This window comes from Salvelinus namaycush, chromosome 4 (assembly GCF_016432855.1).
Source record: "Salvelinus namaycush isolate Seneca chromosome 4, SaNama_1.0, whole genome shotgun sequence".
NCBI classification, from domain to species: domain Eukaryota; kingdom Metazoa; phylum Chordata; class Actinopteri; order Salmoniformes; family Salmonidae; genus Salvelinus; species Salvelinus namaycush.
Genome location: NC_052310.1, coordinates 70938339 through 70954679, shown reverse-complemented (window position 1 = coordinate 70954679; position 16341 = coordinate 70938339). Strand labels below are relative to the sequence as shown.

Below are 16341 nucleotides of genomic sequence, written 5' to 3'. Positions count from 1 at the left end.
TTAACTGATTTTTGTCCTCTGACGTCCTTGGGTAGGCAGAGGGAGTCTGGAAGGGCATCAAGGAATCTTTGTGTTGTCTGAGAATTTATAGCACGACTTTTGATGCTCCTTGGTTGGGGTCTGAGTAGATTATTTGTTGCGATTGCAAACGTAATAAAATGGTGGTCCGATAGTCCAGGATTATGAGGAAAAACATTAAGATCCACAACATTTATTCCATGGGACAAAACTAGGTCCAGAGTGTAACTGTGACAGTGAGTAGGTCCAAGTCCAAGTGCATCGATGACGTCGTCCCAACAGTGACTGTACGTACATACCCCAACCAGAAGCCATGGATTACAGGCAACATCCGCACTGAGCTAAAAGGTAGAGCTTCCGCTTTCAAGGAGCTGAAGCTTATAAGAAATCCCTCTATACCCGCCAACGAACCATCAAACAGGCATAGCGTCAATACAGGACTAAGATTGAATCGTACTACACCGGCTCCGACGCTCGTTGGATGTGGCAGGGCTTGCAAACTATTACAGACTACAAAGGGAAGCCCCCCCAGAGCTGCCCATTGACACGAGCCTACCAGATTAGCTAAATTACTAATTTGCTCGCTTCCAGGCAAGCAACACTAAAGCATGCATGAGAGCATCAGCTGTTCCGGACGACTGTGTGATCACGCTCTCCATAGCCGATGTGAGTAAGACCTTTAAACAGGTCAACATTTACAAGGCCGCAGGGCCAGATGGATTACCAGGATGTGTACTCCGAGCATGCGCTGACAAACTGGCAAGTGTCTTCACTGACATTTTCAACCTGTCCCTGACTGAATCTGTAAAACAAACATGTTTCAAGCAGACCACCATAGTCCCTGTGCCCAAGAACACTAAGGTAATCTGCCTAAATGACTACCAACCCGTAGCACTCACATCTATAGCCATGAAGTGCTTTGAAAGGCTGGTCATGGTTTACATCAACACCATTATCCCAGAAACCCTAGACCCACTCCAATTTGCATACGGCCTCAACTGATCCACAGATGATGCAATCTCTATTGTACTCCACACTGCCCTTTCCCACCTGGACAAAAGGAAAACCTATGTGAGAATGCTATTCATTGACTACAGCTCAGCGTTCAACATCACTAAGCTAAGGACCCTGGTACTAAACACCTCCCTCTGCAACTGGATCCTGGTGGGCCGCCCCCAGGTGGTAACAACACATCTGCCACACTGATCCTCAACACGGGGGCCCCTCGGGTGCATGCTCAGTCCCCTCCTGTACTCCCTGTTCACTCATGACTGCATGGTCAGGCACGACTCCAACACCATCATTAAGTTTGCAGACGACACAACAGTGGTAGGCCTGATCACCGACAACGATGAGACAGCTTATAGGAAGGAGGTCAGAGACCTGGCCGTGTGGTCTCTCAACGTGATCAAGACAAAGGAAATGATTGTGGACTACAGGAAAAGGAGGACCGAGCACGCCCCCATTCTCATCGACGGGGCTGTAGTGGAGCAGGTTGAGAGCTTGAAGTTCCTTGGCGTCCACATCTCCAACAAACTATCATGGTCCAGTCACACCAAGACAGTCGTGAAGAGGTCACGACAAAGCCTATTCCTCCTCAGGAGACTAAAAAGATTTGGCATGGGTCCTCAGATCCTCAAAAAGTTCTACAGCTGCACCATCGAGAGCATCCTGACTGGTTGCATCACCTCCTGGTATGGCAGCTGCTCGGCCTCCTTGGCCACACTACAGAGGGTATTGTGTATGGTACATCACTGGGGCCAAGCTTCCTGCCATCCAGGACCTCTATACCAGGCGGTGTTGGTTGTCACTTTAACTCTACCTACATTCACATATTACCTCAATTACCTCGACTAACCTGTGCCCCCGCACACATTTTTACTTATCTGTTTTTTACCTAACACTTATTTTTCTTAAAACTGCATTGTTGGTTAAGGGCTTGTAAGTAAGCATTTCACTGTAAGGTCAACGTTGTATTCGGCGCATATAACAATGGCGGTGTTCTATTCTGGTTAGCGCCAGTTTGCACTGTTCTGTGAAGGAAGTAGTACACAGCGTTGTACGAGATCTTCAGTTTCTTAGCATTTATCACATGGAATAGCCTTCATTTCTCAGAACAAGAATAGACTGACGAGTTTCAGAAGAAAGTGCTTTGTTTCTGGCCATTTTGAGCCTGTAATCGAATCCACAAATGCTGATGCTTCAGATACTCAACTAGTCTCAAGAAGGCCAGTTTTATTGCTTCTTTAATCAGAACAACAGTTTTCAGCTGTGCTAACATAATTGCAAAGAGGTTTTCTAATGATCAATTAGCCTTTTAAAATAATCAACTTGGATTAGCTAACACAACGTGCCATTGGAACACAGGAGTGATGGTTGCTGATAATGGGCCTCTGTACGCCTATGTAGATATTCCATTAAAAAATCTGCCATTTTCAGCTACAATAGTCATTTACAACATTAACAATGTCAACACTGTATTTCTGATCAATTTAATGTTATTTTAATGGATGAAAAATATGCTTTTCTTTCACAAACAAGGACATTTCTAAGTGACCCCAAACTTTTGAATGGTAGTGTATATATATGTATACCAATCGTATTATAGAAAAATAGTAGAATAATAGTGAAGACATCAAAACTAGGAAATAAAACATATGGAATCATATAGTTACCAATTTCTTTTTCAACAAATCAAACTATAGTTTTGATTTTAGATTCTTCAATGTAGCCATCCTTTGCCTTGATGACAGCTTTGCACACTCTTGGAATTCTCTCAACCAGCTTCATGATGTAGTCACCTGAAATGCATTTCAATGAACAGGTGTGCATAGTTAAAAGTTAATTTTGGGAATTTCTTTCCTTCTTAATGCGTTTGAGCCAACCACTTGTGTTGTGAAGGTAGGGGTGGTATACAAAAGATAGCCTTATTTAGTAAAAGACCAAGTCCATATTACGGCAAGAACAGCTCAAATAAGCAAAGAGAAACGACAGTCCATCATTACTTTAAGGCATGAAGATCAGTAAATATGGAAAATGCATAGTATAGAAATGCAGTAAATTAACCTTGGCTACAGCCCTGCCTATGATATTATACTAAACAGAAATATAAACGCAACATGCAACATTTTCAAAGGTTTTATTGAGTTACAGTTCATATAAGGATATCAGCCAATTTAAATAAATAAATTAGGCCCTAATTTATGGATTTCACGAGACGTGGGAATACAGATAGGCATCTGTTGGTCACATATACCTTAAAAAATTAAGTTAGGGGCGTGGATCAGAAAACCAGTCAGTGTCTAGATTGACCACCATTTACCTCATGCAGCACAACACATCTCCTTTTCATAGAGTTGATCAGGCTGTTGATTGTGGCCTGTGGAATGTTGTCCCACTCTTCTTCAATGGCTGTGCGAAGTTGATGGATATTGTCAAGAAATGGAACACGCTGTTGTACATGTCCATCCTGAGCATCCCAAACGTGCTCATTGGGTGATATGTCTGGTGAGTATGCAGGCCATGAAATAAGACCAAATTCTTATTTAAAATGACGGCCTACCACGGCCAAACCCTCCCCTAACCTGAATGATGCTGGGCCAATTGTGCACCGACATATGGTACTCCAGACCACGGCCGGTTGTGATCCAGCCCGGGATCGAAGCAAGGATCAAACCAGGGTCTGTAGTGATGCCTCTAGCACTGAGATGCAGTGCCTTATACCTCTGGACCACTTGGGAACCACAAATGGGGCATGGGGCCGTGCATTATCATGCTGAAACATGAGGTGATTGTGGCAGATGAATGGCACGACAATGGGCCTCAGGATCTCGTCCCGGTATCTCTGTGCATTCAAATTGCCATTGATAAAATACCATAACCCCACCGCCACCATGGGGCACTCTGCTCACAATGTTGACATCAGCAAAACGCTCACCCACACAACGCCATACACATGGTCTGCGGTTGTGAGCATGGTTGGACGTACTACCAAATTCTCTAAGATGACATTGGAGGCGGCTTATGGAATAGAAATTAACATTAAATTATCTGGCAACAGCTCTGGTGGACATTCTTGCAGTCAGCATGCCAATTGCATGCTCCATCATCACTTTAGACATCTGTGGCAGTGTTGTGTGACAAAACGCACATTTTAGATTGGCCTTTTATTTTCCCCAGCACAAGATGCATCTGTGTAATGATCATGCTGTTGAATCAGCTTCTCGATATGCCACACCTGTCAGGTGGATGGATTATCTTTGGCAAAGGAGAAATGCTAACTAACAAGGATGTAAACAAATTTGTGCACAAAGTTTGAGAGTAATAAGCTTTTTGTGCCTATGGAACATTTCTGGGATCTTTTATTTCAGCTCATGAAACATGGGGACCAACACTTTACATGTTGAGTTTATATTTGTTCATATATTGTTCAGTGTAGTTAATTCACATAAAGATGTATCCCAGTAAGCAAAATTACGTTGAGATTTGGATCTGGTACGCTCCGGCCAAAACTTGTTTGGGGCGAAGCTCATTAGAATAATACCCAGCATGCTTTGCAAGTGTTTGTTTTTACATAAAAAAATGGTCACTGTCACGTTCTGACCATAGTTCTTTTGTGTTTTCGTTGTTTTAGTGTTGGTCAGGACGTGAGCTGAGTGGGCATTCTATGTTGTGTGTCTAGTTTTCCCGTTTCTATGTTTGGCCTGATATGGTTCTCAATCAGAGGCAGGTGTTAGTCATTGTCTCTGATTGGGAACCATATTTAGGTAGCCTGTTTTGTGTTGGGTTTTGTGGGTGGTTGTCTTCTGTCTTTGTGTCTATGCACCAGATAGGACTGTTTCGGTTTTTCACATTTGTTGTTTTTGTATTTTGTAGTGTTCATGTTTTTTGTCGTTATTAAACATGATGAACACTAACAACGCTGCACTTTGGTCCGATCCCTGCTACACCTCCTCCTCAGACGAAGAGGAGGAAATCTGCCGTTACAGTCACTTACCAGACGCTCTTATCCACACCAACTGACAGTCAGTGCATTGAACTAAGGTAGATAAACAACAACATCATATACTGAATAGATACTTATCTCTCCTCCCTAACAACGGGAGTCATTGTCCACAAAGCGGCATAGCGGGCTGTCTAGCTCCCACCTATGCTTTCTTTGGATTGGTGGATACATCTCATTATTTTAATACTATTTGAACATTTGATGAGGGTTGTTGACGTCAACCGCCTGTATTCAAGGAAGAGATGCTATGCTACTAGCCTCGTACCATGAATATACATATTCATATCGAGACAAGTCAAATCAAATCAAATCAAATTGTATTTGTCACATGCCCCGAATACAACAGGTGTAGACCTTACAGTGAAATGCTTACTTACAAGACCTTAACCAACAATGCAGTTTTAAGAAAATAACAAAAAAAGTAAGAGATCAGAATAACAAATTATTAATTAAAGAGCAGCAGTAAATAACAATAGCAGGGCTATATACAGGGGGTACCGGTATAGAGTCAATGTGCGGGGGCACCGGTGTCGAGGTAATTGAGGTAATATGTACATGTGGGTAGAGTTATTAAAGTGACTATGTGTAGATAATAACAGAGAGTAGCAGCAGCGTAGAAGAGGTGGGGAGGGGGGGGGGGGGGGGGCTGCGCAATGCAAATATTCTGGGTAGCCATTTGATTAGCTGTTCAGGAGTCTTATGGCTTGGGGGTAGAAGCTATTTAGGAGCCTCATGGACCTACAGTTGGTACTCCGGTACCGCTTGCTGTGCGGTAGCAGAGAGAACAGTCTATGACTTGGATGGCTGGAGTCTTTGACAATTTTTAGGGCCTTTCTCTGACACCGCCTGGTATAGAGATCCTGAATGGCAGGAAGCTTGGTCCCGGTGATGTACTGGGCCGTACACCACTACCCTCTGTAGTGCCTGCGGTCGGAGGGCGAGCAGCTGCGATACCAGGCAGTAATGCAACCCATCAGGATGCTCTCGATGGTGCAGCTGTAAAACATTTTGAGGCTCTGAGGACCAATGCCAAATCTTTTCAGTCTCCTGAGGGGGAATAGGTTTTGTAGTGCCCTCTACACAACTGTCTTGGTGTGCTTGGACCATGTTAGTTTGTTGGTGATGTGGACGCCAAAGAACTTGAAGCTCTCAACCTGCTCCACTACAGTCCTGTCGATGAGAATGGGGGCGTGCTCGGTCCTCCTTTTCGTGTAGTCCACAATCATCTCCTTTGTCTTGATCACATTGAGGGAGAGTTTGTTGTCCTTGCACCACACGGTCAGGTCTCTGATCTCCTCCCTATAGGCTGTCTCGTCATTGTCGGTGATCAAGCCTACCACTGTTGTGTCATCTGCAAACTTAATGATGGTGTTGGAGCCGTGCCAGGCCGTGCAGTCATGAGTGAACAGGGAGTACAGGAGGGGACTGAGCACGCACCCCTGAGGGGCCCCCGTGTTGAGGATCAGCATGGCGGATGTGTTGTTACCTACCCTTACCACCTGGGGGCGGCCCGTCAGGCAGTCCAGGATCCAGTTACAGAGGAGTAGTCCTTAGCTTACTGATGAGCTTTGAGGGCACTATGGTGTTGTACGCTGAGCTTTAGTCAATGAATAGCATTCTCACATAGGTGTTCCTTTTGTCCAGGTGTGAAATGGCAGTGCGGCGTGCAATAAAGATTGCATCATCTGTGGATCTGTTGGTGCGGTATGCAAATTGGAGTGGGGTCTAGGGTTTCTGGGATAATGGTGTTGATGTGAGCCATGACCAGCCTTTCAAAGCATTTCATTGCTACAGACGTGAGGGCTACGGGTCGGTAGTCATTTAGGCAGATTACCTTAGTGTTCTTGGGCACAGGGACTATGGTGGTCTGCTTGAAACATGTTGGTATTACAGACTCAGACAGGGAGAGGTTGAAAATGTTAGTGGAGACACTTGCCAGATGGTACACGTCCTGGTAATCCATCTGGCCCTGTTTAAAGGTCTTACTCACATTGGCTGCGGAGAGCGTGATCACACAGTCGTCCGGCTCAGCTGATGCTCTCATGCATGTTTCAGTGTTACTTGCCCGGTTGCAAGCATAAAAGTTATTTAGCTAGTCAGGTAGGCTTGTGTCACTGAGTAGCTCTCGGCTGTGCTTCCCTTTGTAGTCTGTAATAGTTTGCAGGCCCTGCCACATCCGATGAGTGTCAGAGCCGGTGTAGTATGATTCAATCTTAGTCCTGTATTGATGCTTGGCCTGTTTGATGTTTCGTCGGAGGGCATAGCGGGATTTCTTAGAAGCTTCCGGGTTAGAGTCCCGCTCCTTGAAAGCATCAGCTCTACCCTTTAGCTGAGTGCGAATGTTGCCTGTAATCCATGGCTTCTGGTTGGGTACGAAGTCCTCGATGCACTTGTAAATGCACTGATAACGCCAGTTACTGATGTGGTGTACTCCTCAATGCCATTTGAAGAATCCCGGAACATATTCCAGTCTGTGCTAGCAAAACAGTGCTGTAGTTTAACATCTGCTTCATCTGACCACTTTTTTATAGACCGAGTCACTGGTGCGTCCTGCTTTAATTTTTGCTTGTAAGCAGGAATCAGGAGGATAGAATTATAGTCAGATTTGCCAAATGGGGGGCAAGGGAGAGCTTTGTATGCATCTCTGTGTGTGGAGTAAAGGTGGTCTAGAATTGTTTTCCCTCTGGTGCATAATTAACATGCTGATAGAAATGAGGTAAAACTGATTTAAGTTTCCCTGCATTAAAGTCCCCGGCCACTAGGAGCGCCGCGTCTGGATGAGCGTTTTCCTGTTTGCTTATAGCTGTATACAGCTCATTGAGTGTGGTTTTAGTGCCAGCATCGGTCTGTGGTGGTATGTAGACAGCTACTAAAAATACAGATGAAAACTCTCTAGGTAGATAGTGTGGTCTACAGCTTATGATGAGATACTCTAACTCAGGCAAGCAAAACCTCAAGACTTCCTTAGATATTGTGCACCAGCTGTTGTATACATAAATGCGTAGGCTCCCGCCCCGTGTCTTACCAGAGGCTGCTGTTCTGTCGTGCCGATAGATTGTATAACCCACCAGCTGTATGTTCTTAATGTCGTTGTTCAGCCACGACTCGGTGAAACATAAGATATTACAGTTTTCAATGTCCCGTTGGTAGGATAAACCTGCTTTCAGTTCGTCCCATTTATTTTCCAGCGATTGAACATTAGCTAGCAGGATGGAAGGCATGGGAGATTAGCCACTCGTCTCCTGATCCTCACAAGGCACCCTGATCTCTTTCCGCGAAATATGTGTTTCCTTCTCCAGCGAATAACGGGGATCTAGGCCTGGTCGGGTGTCTGTATTATATCCCTCCTGTCCGACTCATTAAAGAAGAACTTTTCATCCAGTTTGCGGTGAGCAAATGCAGTTCTGATGTCCAGAAGCTCTTTTCGGTCATAAGAGACGATAGCAGCAACATTATGTACAAAACAAGTTATTGTTGGTTAAGAGCCAATAAGACGGCAGCCTTCCCCTCCGACGCAATCATTCAAAGAATTACTCCGATATAAAGTGTTTTTTCTCAAAGTTGCGGGGATGTCATGTGTCCTACTTATATCAGTAAACCCGTAACAACTTAAGCATCATGAATCTTCTATTCAATTAAATAAACCTCACAAAGCAAATAAGCCATACATTTTAGGTTTTGGTTAAATTAGACACTCATTGACCGCCATACAAAAAGTCCTTACTTGGTGGGCGAAAAAAATGAAAAACATCACCTGCTGGAGGGAGCTATATTTTGGGCTTCTCTCTTTACCTGTTCCTCTCTGGCTAAATCTGCCGGGTTATCTGATGGAAGCAGCTAACATATAGCGTTTGATCATGTGCAACTATGTCAACGATTTAAATTGGCTGATGCACATTTTGAGAAGGAGACAGAGTTAAAACGTAAACTTTTTCTAATGTTCGCAAATATGTCCCCGTTCAGTTTTAGTCTTTGTCTCCATTACACAGAACCTTCAGTGACGACAAGGGAAACCACTGAAACAAAACCCACAAAGAAAACGACTGCAGATACATTTAAACACATTATTTTATTAGAGGTAGTGAGGTATTGGAAGTCAGGAAATAAATACAGGGGTGTTGATAAAGAATCTGCTTACATTCATTCAGTGATAATTTAAAATATATATATTTTATATAACTTTCCAAGTTACAATATGTGCAATACATTAAAGTGCATTACCCCCCAAAAAATGGAAACGTAAACTTTTCAGAAAGCCACTTCTAAGTTTTGTTCTGATTGTATGGTTGTTCTTGAGTAAACCTTGTGTCCTGGTCGTTCTTAAGGAGGGCTCGGCTCAGCTGTTACAGGGTGAAGCTGATCCTAGACCTGTACCTAGGGGTAACGTCGCCACAGAGCCAACTCAGCTAGTTAGCGCTTGGAAAGCTGGTCAGCCAACCAGTCCAGTCCCTCCAACAGACCTGAACCCTGGGTCGCACAGGTAGCCTGGACAAACCACTGAGGAGAGAGGACAAACATTCAGTCATTAAAACAGTCAGTCATTAACAGGTAGCCTGGACAAACCACTGAGGAGAGAGGACAAAAAGTCTGTCATTAACAGGTAGCCTGGACAAACCACTGAGATGACAAACAACCAGAGTGCATTATTTAGCAAATCTAGGCAGGGATTCAATCCGAGGCGAGTTGCAGTATTCAACATTTAAAGGGATACATCAGGATTTTGGGAATGACGCCCAGAATCAGATGAACTCAGTTTTTCACAATTCCTGACATTTAATCCTAGTTAAAATTCCCTGTTATAGGTCAGTTAGGATCACCACTTTATTTTAAGAATGTGAAATGTCAGAATAATATTAGAGAATGATTTATTTAAGCTTTTATTTCTTTCATCACATTCCCAGTGGGTCAGAAGTTTACATACACTCAAATACTATTTGGTAGCATTGTCTTTAAAGTGTTTCACTTGGGTCAAACGTTTTGGGTAGCCTTCCACAAGCTTCCCACAATAAGTTGGGTGAATTTTGGCCCATTCCTCCTGACAGAGCTGGTGTAACTGAGTCAGGTTTGTAGGCCTCCTTGCTCGCACACGCTTTTTCAGTTCTGCCCACACATTTTCTATAGGATTGAGGTCAGGGCTTTGTGATGGGTACTTCAATACCTTGACTTTGTTGTCCTTAAGCCATTTTGCCACAACTTTGGAAGTGTGCTTGGGGTCATTGTCAATTTGGAAGACCCATTTGCAACCAAGCTTTAACTTCCTGACTGATGTCTTGAGATCCTTCCTGACTGATGGCGACCCCATCTTGGGTTCGTGCTGTAGGGGAAATCTTTGTGGGCTATACTCAGCCTTGTCTCAGGATGGTAAGTTGGTGGTTGAAGTTATCCCTCTAGTGGTGTGGGGGCTGTGCTTTGGCAAAGTGGGTGGGGTTATATCCTGCCTGTTTGGCCCTGTCCGGGGGTATCGTCGGACGGGGCCACAGTGTCTCCCGACCCCTCCTGTCTCAGCCTCCAGTATTTATGCTGCAGTAGTGTATGTGTCGGGGGCTAGGGTCAGTCTGTTATATCTGGAGTATTTCTCCTGTCTTATCCGGTGTCCTGTGTGAATTTAAGTATGCTCTCTCTAATTCTGTCTCTCTCTCTTTTTCTCTTTTTCTCTCTTTCTTCCTTTCTCTCTCTCGGAGGGCCTGAGCCCTAGGACCATGCCTCAGGACTACCTGGCCTGATGACTCCTTGCTGTCTCCAGTCCACCTGGTCATGCTGCTGCTCCAGTTTCAACTGTTCTGCCCTCAGCTATGGAACCCTAACCTTTTACCGGACGTGCTACCTGTCCCAGACCTGCTGTTTCAACTCTCTAGAGATAGCAGGAGCGGTAGAGATACTCTGAATGGTCAGCTATGAAAAGCCAACTGACATTTAGTCCTGAGGTGCTGACTTGCTGCACCCTCGACAACCACTGTGATTATTATTATTTGACCCTGCTGGTCATCTATGAACATTTGAACAGCTTGGCTATGTTTTGTTATAATCTCCACCCGGCACAGTCAGAAGAGGACTGGCCACCCCTCATAGCCTGGTTCCTCTCTAGGTTTCTTCCTAGGTTTTGGCCTTTCTAGGGACTTTTTCCTAGCCACCGTGCTTCTACACCTGCATTGCTTGCTGTTTGGGGTTTTAGGCTGGGTTTCTGTACAGCACTTTGTGACATCTGTTGATGTAAGAAGGGCTTGATAAATACATTTGATTGATTGATTGAGATGTTGCTTCAATATATCCACATAATTTCCCTTCCTCATGATGCCATGTATTTTGTGAGGTGCACCAGTCCCTCCTGCAGCAAAGCACCCCCACAACATGATGCTGCCACTCCTGTGCTTCACGGTTGGGATGGTGTTCTTTGGCTTGCAAGCCTCCCCCTTTTTCCTCCAAACATAACGATTGTCATTATGGCCAAACAGTTCTATTTTTGTTTCATCAGACCAGAGGACATTTCTCCAAAAAGCACGATCTTTGTCCCCATGTGCAGTTGCAAACTGTAGTCTGGCTTTTTTATGGCGGTTTTGGAGCAGTGGCTTCTTCCTTGCTGAGCGGCCTTTCAGGTTATGTCGATATAGGACTCTTACTAACTTTTACTGTGGATATAGATACATTTGTACCTGTTTCCTCCAGCATCTTCACAAGGCCAGAACATCTTGGCCATGTTCTGTTATAATCTCCACCCGGCACAGCCAGAAGAGGACTGGCCACCCCTCATAGCCTGGTTCCTCTCTAGGTTTCTTCCTAGGTTTTGGCCTTTCTAGGGAGTTTTTCCTAGCCACCGTGCTTCTACACCTGCATTGCTTGCTGTTTGGGGTTTTAGGCTGGGTTTCTGTACAGCACTTCGAGATATTAGCTGATGTACGAAGGGCTATATAAAATAAACTTGATTTGATGATTTGATTTGCTGTTGTTCTGGGATTGATTTGCACTTTTCGCACCGAAGTACGTTCATCTCTAGGAGACAGAACGCGTCTCCTCCTGAGCGTTATGACGGCTGCGTGGTCCCATGGTGTTTATACTTGCGTACTATTGTTTGTACAGATGAATATGGTACCTTCAGGCGTTTGGAAATTGCTCCCAAGGACGAACCAGACTTGTCTTGGCTGATTTCTTTTGATTTTCCCATGATGTCAAGCAAAGAGGCACTGAGTTTGAAGGTAGGCCTTGAAATACATCCACAGCTACACCTCCAATTTACTCAAATGATGTCAATTAGCCTATCAGAAGCTTCTAAAGCCATGACATCATTTTCTGGAATTTTCCAAGCTGTTTAATAGCACAGTCAACTTAGTGTATGTAAACTTCTGACACACTGGAATTGTGATACAGTGAATTATATGTGAAATAATCTGTCTGTAAACAATTGTTGGAAAAATTACTTGTGACATGCAAACAGTAGATGTCCTAACTGACTTGTCAAAACTATGGTATGTCAACAAGAAATTTGTGGAGTGGTTGAAAAACGAGTTTTAATGACTCCAACCTAAGTGTATGTAAACTTCTGACTTCAACTGTACGTGTCTGCATGCAGTTTGAAGAAAGTTGCTCATTAGCATTAGCGCAATTGCTAACTAGTGTTAGCACAATGACTGAAAGTCTATGGTAACTGCTAGCATGGTGTCACGCCCTGACCTTAGTTATCTATGTTTTCTTTATTATTTTGGTTAGGTCAGGGTGTGACGGGGGTGGGTATGCTTGTTTTTTATTGTCTAGGGTTTTTTGTATGTCTAGGGGTGTTTGTAAGTCTAGGCATATGTATTTCTATGGTGGCCTGAATTGGTTCCCAATCAGAGGCAGCTGTTTGTTGTTGTCTCTGATTGGGGATCATATTTAGGTTGCCATTTTCCCTTTTGGTTTTGTGGGTTCTTGATCTATGTTTAGTTGCCTGTCTGCACTATCCATATTACCTTCACGGTTCGTTTTGTTATTTTGTTTGTTTTGTTCAGTGTTCGTTCTCTAATAAAGAAGAATGTACGTTTACCACGCTGCGCCTTGGTCTCCTCCCTACGACGGCCGTGACACATGGTAACAGCTAGCATGCTAGAAGATACCATAGACGTCCAGTCATTGCGCTAATGCTAGTTAGAGTTGGCTCGCGAAACCTTAGAGATTCTAGATGGTCATACTTACAGGAGTATTCAGTTGAAGTTTCCTCAGTCCCAGTTTATTTGTGATGTCACTGACAGACATGGCGTTGGGAAGGTCCTGTTTGTTGGCGAACACCAGCAGAACTACATCTCTCAACTGGTCCTCTTCAAGCTGTGGGTCAACAGCAAAGAACACAGGGAATCAGAACAGCCACAGTACTGACTAAGTTATTACACTTTTCTCTGTAATGTTGCATCGTGTGTGGAGGATCAATAACACAGAACACAGGGAATCAGAACAGTCACATTAAACAGGTAAACACTCTCTCCTATCTCTATTAGAACAGTCATATGACTGTATTATTACATTCCTCGTAGGGAATCAGAAAGATCCCATTATACTGTTACTACGCTCCTCTCCGGTGGCCAAGAGAAAACTTAAGAGTTGCTATAGGAAAGTGTGGAAAGATTAATGGAAGGACAGATGACTCACCATGTTCTGCAGTTCCTCTGAAGCATCATTTATCCTCTCAGGATCGTTGCTGTCTACCACAAATATAAGACCCTGGATGAAGACATTGGAACACAGACACATCCTTTTAAGGAATGAGGAAAATTGGAATTGGAATTTGAGTTCATTTTCTGAATTGACTGGATTTGAAATGGATCCCATAGTTAAGGCTGTTAGGGTAAGAATACCTGAGTGTTTAAGTGAGGCTGTTAGGGTTAGTTGAGGTTTATTTGGGTTAGGCTTAGTTGAGGCTGTTAGGCTTAACTGAGGCTGTTGGGGTTAGGTGAGGCTGTTAGGGTTAGTTGAGGCTGTTAGGGTTAGATAAGACTGCTAGGGTTAGTTGAGGCTGTGAGGGTTAGTTAAGGTTGTTAGGGTTAGATAAGACTGCTAGGGTTAGTTGAGGCTGTGAGGGTTAGTTGAGGCTGTTAGGGTTAGTTGAGGATGTTCAGGTTAGTTGAGAGTGTTAGGGTTAGTATTACCTGAGTGTTCTGGTAGTAATGCTTCCACAGAGGTCTGATAACGTGCTGACCACCTACATCCCACACCGTGAAGCTGATGTTCTTGTACTCAACCGTCTCCACATTGAACCCTATGGTGATCAGCACAAAAGACATTCAGCTATGCTCTGTCTAGCAGTCCTGGGTCAAATACATATGAGAAGCAAAAGTTGTCAATCATTGGATATAGCCTATATATCAATCAATGCTTACCAATAGTGGGGATAGTAGTGACAACTTCTCCAAGTTTTAGTTTGTACAGGACTGTGGTCTTCCCTGCAGCATCTAACCCAACTGTAGGAACAATATGGATAATTTTAAAACCTAAGTAATATGAATAATATGCATATAATATAGGCCTATGTAAAATCAATCAAAAAAAGTAAATGTTATAACACATTGTAACAAATACATTGTAACATTGTACAAACATTGCAACATTGTAATAATAACACAATGACATTAACAACATTGGAAATAAGTCTTACCCATCAGAATTCTCATCTGTTTTTTCTCGAAGAAACGAGAGAAGAGTTGCGAAACCATAACACCCATTATTGCTGAAAAAATATGTTTCGCTTTTTCAAATAATCCGAAAGGAATGAAATCTGCAGCAGCCTATCTCGCGCTTCAAACAATTCTGCAGGGTAGACAGCAGCACACACTGATTTATACGATTGGTTTGCATTGCGCTGCTTATATAGTCTACTCAGCCACATGTGTAACGGGACACCAACACAGAGCACTGTCATTTCAGGCTGGTCACACAGGTACAACAGTCAACTGACTGCGACGATTCCTCTCTAAACGTTTCATCCACGTCACTTTCACTTTGTTGACCTCTGAATACAGGATGTTGTAATGTTTCTCATGTGTAGAGATAGAATCTGATTGGTCTACAAGGCTGCTATTCATTCTCTGTTAACTAAATGTTGTCTGAAGATAAACCGATGTCACACGAAGCAACCTGTACGCAAATGTTGTTGCTGGCAACAGAGTTGCATCTGGGTTGCTTCTTGAGTCAATTTCAATCGCGTTTGAATTGCTTCGTGTATCTGCAAAGTTCCTTGAGATCATGGTACTTGCTACTTACCTCTGCAACAGGAATTGCTTCCAGGTAGCTTCGTGTGTGTGACGTCGCCTCCAAAGAGAAAGAGGTCTACTCCTGTGTGTGTGTGTTAGTGCGTGAATTTCTCAATGCTCTCTATTCAAGCAAATCAACAGAGAAAGAAACTGTGATGAAATAAAGACAAACCATTTAGTATCTAGATCCTAGTGTCCTGTTTATTCACATAACAAATACTTTTTCGAAATCTAAAGGCACAGCCCAGATTGGTGCCAGTGTCTTAAGTAGTAGAACATGTTATTACTCCAAACTCGTGAAAGTGACAAGCTGACGTTTTTATTTTCGTCAAAAGCTATTTAATATCGAACAAGTGCCTTTGATTGGACGGCCTGCACATTCGCAGTTCGGCGCGAAACAACCGTTAAACCCGATGACGTGTTTCTACTGTTAGGATTTATGTTTATGCACTATAGCCTGCTACCATATTGTATGAAGATGAATATTGTTTTGTTACACACACACACAAACAATACAGATGTATGTGTGTAAAGACTGACCAACATTGAGTGAAAGGCCATAAAAGCTGTGGTCAATCTGGAGAGGGGAGGGGTGCATATCTCTAAACCAACCAGGGAGGGTAGATTACTGGACAATACCATATTAGGAACTGTTTGAGTGTAGCATCGGGAAAGACACAAAACGGATCTAATCTACCCAACAACCAGATGCGGACAGAGGAGAGCACTAAGGGACTTGGACAAGTCCGAGTGCCAGCATAGGCTGGGCAAAGTTTAAACCGCGCTCAGCCTCTACTGTGATAGGCCAACAGACGCGTTGGAACTACGTCATCACGGTATAAGAACAGCTGTTTACGTACTTCCTGCCAGTTCCCTGTTCTACCCTACCCTGTTCTACCCTAAACATAATTAAAGAAAGTTAGCAGACCTGGCTTTTTATTTATCCTGATACCGGATTTGAATAACGCAACGCTCACACTACACATGAGCTTAGTTAGCCAAAGTCGGTCTGTCATCGCCTACAAGCATGATAGGCTAAAACTGCTTCTCCAATAGAAATCCCCAGTATCTATAGTTTAGCTACATACAGTATAAGGACACTGAGGT

The 16341-nt window shown here is 43.6% G+C and overlaps 1 protein-coding gene across 2 annotated transcripts; it reads right to left on the bottom strand.

Annotated features, from left to right (window-relative positions):
• Nucleotides 1-9073: 9073 nt before the first annotated feature.
• On the bottom strand, nucleotides 9074-14954 carry LOC120046799 (ADP-ribosylation factor 4-like). 2 transcript variants are annotated; one of them, XM_038992311.1, is made up of 6 exons: nucleotides 14640-14950; nucleotides 14365-14445; nucleotides 14134-14243; nucleotides 13637-13708; nucleotides 13187-13315; nucleotides 9074-9520 (listed from the first exon to the last, which is right to left on the bottom strand). In XM_038992311.1, the coding sequence occupies exons 1-6, from the start codon at nucleotides 14704-14706 to the stop codon at nucleotides 9434-9436; spliced, it is 546 nt and encodes a 181-aa protein (XP_038848239.1). In that variant the 5' UTR covers nucleotides 14707-14950; the 3' UTR covers nucleotides 9074-9433. The 2 variants fall into 2 exon arrangements, with proteins under 2 accessions (XP_038848239.1, XP_038848240.1); XM_038992312.1 differs by lacking the exon at nucleotides 9074-9520 and adding an exon at nucleotides 9602-9640 and having other exon boundaries at nucleotides 14640-14954.
• Between the last annotated feature and the right edge of the window lie 1387 nt (nucleotides 14955-16341).

What these genes read in the sequence shown, in the direction of transcription:
- LOC120046799 (XM_038992311.1), bottom strand. Translation starts at nt 14,706, where the DNA reads ATGGGTGTTATGGTTTCGCAACTCTTCTCTCGTTTCTTCGAGAAAAAA. An exon ending in CAGAGGAACTGCAGAACATG is followed by an intron (nt 13,316 to 13,636) that starts GTGAGTCATCTG and finishes GTTGACCCACAG; the next exon opens with CTTGAAGAGGACCAGTTGAG. An exon ending in AACTTCAACTGAATACTCCT is followed by an intron (nt 9,521 to 13,186) that starts GTAAGTATGACC and finishes CTCTCTCCTCAG; the next exon opens with TGGTTTGTCCAGGCTACCTG.